The sequence below is a fragment of the Apodemus sylvaticus genome, chromosome 7, assembly GCF_947179515.1.
Source record: "Apodemus sylvaticus chromosome 7, mApoSyl1.1, whole genome shotgun sequence".
NCBI lineage: Eukaryota > Metazoa > Chordata > Mammalia > Rodentia > Muridae > Apodemus > Apodemus sylvaticus.
In genome coordinates, this window is record NC_067478.1 from 78,619,031 (window position 1) to 78,626,816 (window position 7,786).

At 36.9% G+C, this 7,786-nt stretch overlaps 1 protein-coding gene across 2 annotated transcripts; it reads left to right on the forward strand.

The window, feature by feature from the left end:
- Positions 1 to 1,591: 1,591 nt before the first annotated feature.
- Tex12 (testis expressed 12) lies at positions 1,592 to 5,902 on the forward strand. 2 transcript variants are annotated; one of them, XM_052189481.1, is made up of 5 exons: positions 1,592 to 2,087; positions 3,690 to 3,768; positions 4,624 to 4,735; positions 4,822 to 4,873; positions 5,587 to 5,902. In XM_052189481.1, exons 2-5 carry the CDS (start codon positions 3,706 to 3,708, stop codon positions 5,729 to 5,731), a joined length of 372 nt encoding a protein of 123 aa, XP_052045441.1. In that variant the 5' UTR covers positions 1,592 to 2,087; positions 3,690 to 3,705; the 3' UTR covers positions 5,732 to 5,902. The 2 variants fall into 2 exon arrangements, with proteins under 2 accessions (XP_052045441.1, XP_052045443.1); XM_052189483.1 differs by having other exon boundaries at positions 1,592 to 2,033.
- Positions 5,903 to 7,786: the final 1,884 nt, after the last annotated feature.

Consider the following 7,786-nt stretch of genomic DNA (forward strand, 5'->3'; position numbering starts at 1 on the left):
ATCATGTTCATAGCAATGATTGCAGAGGAAGTTTGTAGTGAGACAGCTGGATAGGCTTGGTGAGATGGATTACCTGAAGGAAAACCTAACATTTTAAAGAAAGTGGTAGAAACACCAGTGTGACTGAGTTTAAAATAGCAAGTTTTCATTCTCCAAGTGATTCAAAAGACTGAATTAGTGTCACACAAAATGATCAGTAGTGTTTGCCCAGCTGTAGAGCATTCAGCTACCAAGAACAGGGCTCTGGGTTCAATCTTCAGCACACACAACAACAGATCAGAAGCAGAAGCCAGAGAGCTTCTTCCAGCTCTAGAGATGTACAATAACAATTCTGTTACGGGACTTTGATACATGGTTCTTTTTTTCTGTGATATAAAATAAGCTATACGTTTCTGTGCCCTGTGTATTTTATAGACTTGTTGACAGTCTTTGGAAGATTCTAAGGCACTTGCTAACCATAACCCTCCATACCCTCTCACTACTTCTCATTTATCATACAATGAAGGTAACATTAAAATGAAAAAAAAATGTTTTCGTTTAATCTGGTAAAAATTTATGAACTAGGTATTTTTTCTTTGAAATATTTTAAGAGCCAAATAGATAATTATCTGTTTAGATATACTATAATATGAAGATAATAATACATCACCCAGACTTTTTTGATTTAATGGACTTTAAAAAATAACAGTGTTAACGATAATAATATAGAATAGTTAAGACTGAAGCAGGAAGATTATAAATTCCAATCTAACCTGGATTAGAAAGTATGACTGCCTCCAAAACAAACACACAAGAAACCAAGACAAAACCAAATAAACATGGAGTGGAGAACTTTATATTTGCTAAGTATAAAGTTAAATATAAATATAAAGCTAAAAAATGTTAAGTCCTTACATTTTTATTTCATGGATTCTCCTAAGGAATTAAAAAAAAAACTTTGATATGATCTCATGTATCCCAGGATAGCCTCAAAAATAGCAAATGATGACCTTAAACGTAGTCTCCACCTCCCTAGTGCTGGAATTACACGTGTGCACTGCTTTATGGGTGCTGGAAAATGGATACAATGCCAAGCAAGTCCTGTAAAATGGACACAATCAACTTTATGAAAAATGTGTAACTTTCCCCCATTAATGTACTGCAGATAGTAAAAATTTCAACACCAATAGTGAACTTTCAAGTACCCTGCCACTTTCAAGTACCATATCGAGCCAGGAACATTCTAGTTAGGCTAGTGCTCTATATCTCTGCTCACTTCCCAGCCTTGATGTTAAACTTTAAATAAACAAAAGGAAAAAAACCAAACCAAACAAAAACCCACGTGTTAAATAGCAGCCTTCTAAGATGTAAAGTTATGTGCCCAGAGTTCACGGAGGCGAGTCATTGACCTTTGTTTTATGATGCAGTATACTTGGAAAGAGTTTAGGAAGTTTGTCTGTGAAACTGCAGGTCAAAGTTGGTGTGCGGGTAAGTCATGAGTGTATGGACCATGTGAGTTACTAAATACTTTCTGAAGGCTAAATTAAGTTTGCCAAATTAACTGGCTTTTTTTTTTTAATTCATCAACTTATTTTCTTTAAGGGTGTGATTCGGAGACTCTGGTAGCATCGAGAACAAAGAGGGACACTGATAGAGACCGTGGGCTGGAGGAACCGGCTGATTCTCCTGTGTCAGCACACTCTCTGCCAAGCATGCTCTTTCCTGGGAGGAGCTGGTGGGAAATATTTAATGCTCATCTGCTGAGATTCCTGGCGCCGGCCCAAGCCCCGCTTCCCAGAGCAACACTTCTCCTTCCTAGAGATCAGTTTTGAAGTTTACTCTGACTTCTTCATAGTGTGGGAAGGCGCCTTTCTGTTTCTCAAAAATTCCAAGTTGGGAGAAAAAGGCGGGAAATAAACGGAAGCGCTGCGGCTCGGCCCTGCGAGGGAATCACGTGGCTCGCGCGCTGCCTGCTGGGAGCCGCACACTTGGCGCCTGCGCAGAGGGGCTCGAAGCACTCACTCTCTGCTGGGGCTCTGAGGAGGCAGGTTGTGGTGAGTGTGCACGCGCAACGCGCGACGCGGGAGTCACAAGTGTGAAAGAAAGCAGTGAGTGGGGCTGGGAGCGGCCTCTCTGGGTCTGGGGTCTGGGGCCTGGCGTGGGGTCGCGGGGTCGCAGATGTGAGGTGAGGGAAAGAGGCGGGGAAATGGCGTGAAGAGACAATAGCATTGGAAAGAGAGAACAACAGAACGCTGGAGCGGCAGTATAGCACAAGTCAGTAGTCCCAGCACTCGGGGGCACAGGGACAGGAGGATTGCTGCGAGTTAGGATCCAGCCTCAGCTACCCAGTGAATTCCAGCTAGCTTGATTTATGTGGCGAGTGCTCAGTCCCGGAAAACCCGAAGCTGAACCAACTACTGCCCTCAGAAGAAAAACTAAGCAGCTATCAGTTGCATAGGGTGACTCTTCTGATGGCCGTGGCCGCAGGTCACTGATGCCTTCACAGAGTGAGGACGAGCCTGCGAACCCAGACTCACACTATTAAGGAGTCTGAATTATGACAGAAACCACTTTTACAAATACAGAATTATGTAATTATAGAAGTTTTATCGGGGAATTAGGGGAATTAAGGGGAAGAAGACTTTTTCCCTGGGTTGGTGTCTCTGAAATACTTTTCAACTCTTTAGGAACCGCAGTGCATTCACGTGTGCATTTTTTCCCACTTCAGCTTAGTATTGTGAAGATAATGGCAGGCTTGCAGAAGTACTGTGCAGTATTTAGAAGCATCTTTATAATCTGCGTTTTGCTTTTGTTTCCATCATATGCATACTATATATAAATATTCAGACTCTCTAACTCACGGTGTTTAAAAGAAACAGTGATGGGTATGTAGGGAATGTCTTTAATCTCAGCACTCAGGAGGCAGAGGCAAGTGAATCTGAGTTTGAGGCTAGCCTGGTCTACAGAGTGAGTTCCAGGATAGCCAGGGCTACACAAAGAAGAAACCCCCATCCTTAAAAGAAAGAAAAGAAAGAAAGAAAATGTGGATGTAAATAGTTCTTCAACTCTTAAGATATAGAGTCCATCCTTTAAGTTCCGATGTCTTCTCAAGTTTGAACCTTAACACTTCAGATTCCTAGGACAATAGCTTCAGAATTTACAGCAAAGCAGTTTGATGGCATGGTAAGGTACAGGTAGAACAATAGAAACAGTCTTTGAAGAGGTCTTGTTTCTGGGATAGCCCAGTTTTATTTGTTTATAGGTGATCAGCCATCTCTGCCTGTTTCTTCTTTTGGAAAGAAGGAAGAGGGACAGAAAGAGGGGAGCTCTAGCCTCTAATTTTAACATTAAAAATGTATAAAGATAGAAGAATCTTAAATGTTCTAAGTGCTGAAACAAGATAGACTTGCCAATGAGGTTAGTTGAGCTCGTTTTATATAGACTGGTAGTTGAAAATTGTACAATTAGTAAGTTGGTTTCAGATGATGGAGGACCATGTATGCCATGTGATAAAACTTGAGTTTACTGACCCAGAAGGTTTTTGAACAAAGAGTTTTGAGAGATAAGATAAATTAGAGAGGGGAGAAATTAAATTTAGGAGGCACACCAGGAGAGCAGAAATTAATAGCAGAGGTGGGGAAAGGACACAAAAGAAGAGAACTGTGGTGTGGATTTAATACTTAAATTTGGAATTTCTCTAAACGTTATAGTTTGTGTCTCCAGAGGATGATGGCAAACCACCTTGTAAAACCTGACTCTAGAAACTGCAAGAGGTCAAGAGAATTGGAAGTAAGTTTTATGTCTCTGGAGCCTTTTACTGTATTTTATCTATTTCTGAAGTTTCTTTTCTTCAAGAAAGTGCTTTGATCAGTAGAATTTAGTGTTCTTATAGTCTCAGAGGTAGGACTGTACTTGTAGGAACGATGTTGGCCCACTTAGCTTTTTCACTAAGAACAGACCTATAAAAGTCTAGGTGGAGATTTCTTCTTGGTAGTGTGTGGCCTTAAATGTAACCAGAGTGAGTCCATATCTTTTTGGTACCTGGGACTTTACATGCATAATTATTTGCTAAGATGAGTAAAATTCTTATAGGCAGGTCTGGGAATCATACTCAGATCTTCAGATTTTAGTGGTAAGTGCTTTCTTTCACTGTTGAGCTATCTGCTAGTCTATATTGCAAAATTGCGGAACCATTTGGCTGTTGTTTAAAGTACAGTTATCGTATTAGTATAAAAATATCCACTGGTGCAAGATACAAGGCTGTTTTTCATTGAGTTAATAGTCATTATCAAAATCTAAACAAAATTTAGCATTTTGAGCAAGGTGTCTCTTGTGTTTAAAGGCTTCTTTGATGATAAAAATTTAAATGCTGGTATGCATCTCTAGTATTTTTTTCCTTGGTACTTTTTTCAATGCTGGAACCTAGGCCACTGCTTTGCCATTAAACTAGCTCTCAACTCTAAACACAGAGTTTCATTTTTAATTTTAAAGTACCGCGGATTGAACCTGTAGCCATAAATGTGCTAGACAAACTATTACAGAACCATGTCCCCAGCCCCTCTGAAAAATGTTCAGCTTGCTTTTTAAATAGAATATATGTGTCTTTAAGATCTTACCATTGATCTATTTTCTTTCTTTTCTTAGCCTCAGGTGTCTGATAGTCCACAGGTATCCTCTCTTGGGAAATCAGAGTCACCTCTCTCTGAGTGTTCTGGACTCTTTTATAAAGAGGATGCTCTGGAAAAGGATTTGAGCGGTGATGTATAAAAAATTTTTATTTTATGTATTTTGACTATATCTTATAGAAGATAGATTTTACAACCTATTTCATTTTTTGAACAGATATGAGCAAGGAAATTAATCTGATGTTGTCTACATATGCAAAGATTTTAAGGCAAGTAGTTATGGTGTTTTTAAAGTTTTTTTTGTTAGAAATCCTTTTCTCCTGAAAATTTAGTGGTGAAAAATTTAATTCTCTGACTTAAAAATGTATGTGGTACCTACAAATTTGAAGTTTTACAATTCTGTCTCAATTCCTTACAATAGATGCATTGATTATTTTAAGGGAGTAATCTCTAACTTATCCCAGCGTCATTTGTCACATTTCTAGTGCTAATACCAGAGTGGATATATCTTGGTCTCTAGATGATAGAATTTCCTACATTTTATTCAGACATCTCTTTGGGAATGGTATTTTTTGGTGAAATTAATGGGGTTAGAGTAAAAATAAATATTTCATATATTTATATTTATCACTATACATTTGAAGGCTGAATCTAATTATTGATCTGAGAATATGAAGTATTACAAGGTGCTTTATAAGCTACTGGAAAGTCACTATACCTTAATAATAGTTTAATTTTAATAATTTATGTAATTTGTTATTAAAGTTATAGTACATAAGCTAAACTTTCTGTGTTTTAAATAATCCAAAATATTTTCTAGACTGCTTTAACTTATCCTGAAGAATATTAGTAAATTAATGACGCTCTCTCTTGGGCAAAGCCATGAAAATGAAATAGCTAACAGATACAGTATAAAGAATATGACATTGATGATATGTTTAGGCTTTGTAATTTATTTTAATATGAACATTTTCCCTATTAGTGAAAGAGCAGCAGTAGATGCATCTTACATCGATGAGATAGATGGACTCTTCAAAGAAGCCAATATTATTGAAAACTTTCTAGTACAGAAAAGAGAGTTCCTGAAGCAGAGGTTTACAGTGATTACCAACACCCTGCACAAGTAATGTGCCTGTGCCAGCTGAAAGTTGTTCCTGTTACTGCTGTCTTCTTCTTGCTGGGGAAAACATGTATCAAACTGTAATGTTTTCTAAATTTAAAAGGGATTTATATTTCTTTTGAAGGTTAAATATTTGGCACATTATATAAAATATAAATTAAAAATTATATACATGTTCTTTTCTTTATCCTTTACGCCTAAATTTCTTAGCCCTTCTTAAACTATGAAAGAGTTAATTTGATTATGCCTAACAATATTTGTTTAAATAGCAGATGATTTTTGAAATAGTTATAAAATGTTTTTCTTGGTTGGTATTATAAAAGAACATCAAAACATTAAAGGTATTTTGTCCAGTTTCTTAATATATAATAAAATATAACAGTGTGCTACTGCTATTTAACATTACCATTTGATTATTTTTACTTTTAACCATTATATTTGACTAATAAAATTTGGCTTAAAATATTTTATGATAAAAATAAAAACTGGAAGTTACTATAACCTGGCTATTTCTTTATTTTTTTAAGTGTCATTCTATATGAAACCCATGTGAATTCATAGTGTACCTACCTCAATCTCCCTACTATCAACATTAGGGTTATATACCACTAAGTCTGGCTGTGAAGTGGCTTTTTACTTATTAACCACATTGATTTATAAAGCTTATGAATTATATTTAGAAGCTTTAGCTGCGGAGTGGATGACATGGAAATTAGTAATATGGGACTCAGGAGATCATGACTTAAACATGGCTTTGGCAGGCCACTTCAATCCTATGATAATGTGAAGTTGAATTTGGTCTAGAGAAGTGGTTTTCAACATTCCAAATGCTGCAACCCTTCAGTACAGTTCCTCATGTTGTTGTGACTCCCAACATAAAATTATTTTTATTTCTGATTCATAACTATAATTTTGCTACTATTATGAATCATGATGTAAATATCAGTGTTTCCTGTGAAAGGGTTATCTGACTCCAAAGGGGTCATGGCCCACAGGTTTGAGAAATGCTTGTCTAGAGGATCTCTTATCAGACGAAAAATTCTTCCTTTGATTCAAATAAAGTACAGCTATGATTTTATTCAAAATGATCTATGTAATATATAGCTGTATTAGTTGGATCCAAAAAATCTATCTCCACTTTTTATCATATAGACACTTTGGTCTTTTCTGTGTATATTTTCTAATATAAGCATAGGGAGTAATACAAGGAATTAATAATAATAATACAAGGAATTTGTATTTTTAAATTAGACACTATCTTCTTACCTGGATGGTTATAAACTTTAAATTTTCATTCCATCAAGTTACTTGTTTGTTTGAGGCAAGATCTATGTAACCCTGGATGGCCTAGAACTCACTATGTGGCAGGCTGTCCTTGTGCTCTGAGAGAGTTCCAGCTGCTCTGTGTAGATTGTTGGAATTAGAAGAGAGAAGAAAAAATAATAACAACAAAAGAGGAATGGGGTGCTGAATCTTTTTTGTTTGTTTGTTTTTTTTGTTATTTTTGCTTCCTAGCAGTGTGTGTTATTTAGGTTCTCAAAGATACTTGTTAAAGTAATAAAATTATGTATTGTGATAAGTATTTGTGGTGTCCTGTCTGTGCTTTATTGTAAGAGAATGTTTTCATAAAACTAATGAATGTCACCTTTAATTCCAGCACTCGGGAGGCAGAGGCAGGTGGATCTCTGTGAGTTCAAGACCAGCCTGGTTACAGTGTGAGCTCCAAGACAGCCAGGACTACATAGATCCTGTCTTGAAAAACCAGCCCAATCCAACCCAAACCAAAAACAATCTCTCCCCTTCCCGCAAAAACAAAAACAAAAAAGTAATGAATGTAAAAGAAAAGGGATGAGATGAAAGGGAGAAGGGTGAGCTTGCCTGCCAGTCTAAATTGAGACTTCATTATGTCTGAATCATTCAGAGGAGAGAAGTTGTGAAATGAACCCCTGAATCTGGTTCCATGGACTTAACTGCAGGTGGGGGCAAATTCCAAGAGGGATGGTTAAGGAGGGAGGCTGTTATTGGTTCAATTTTAATGTCAAAGATTAGAGTTGGATAGAAT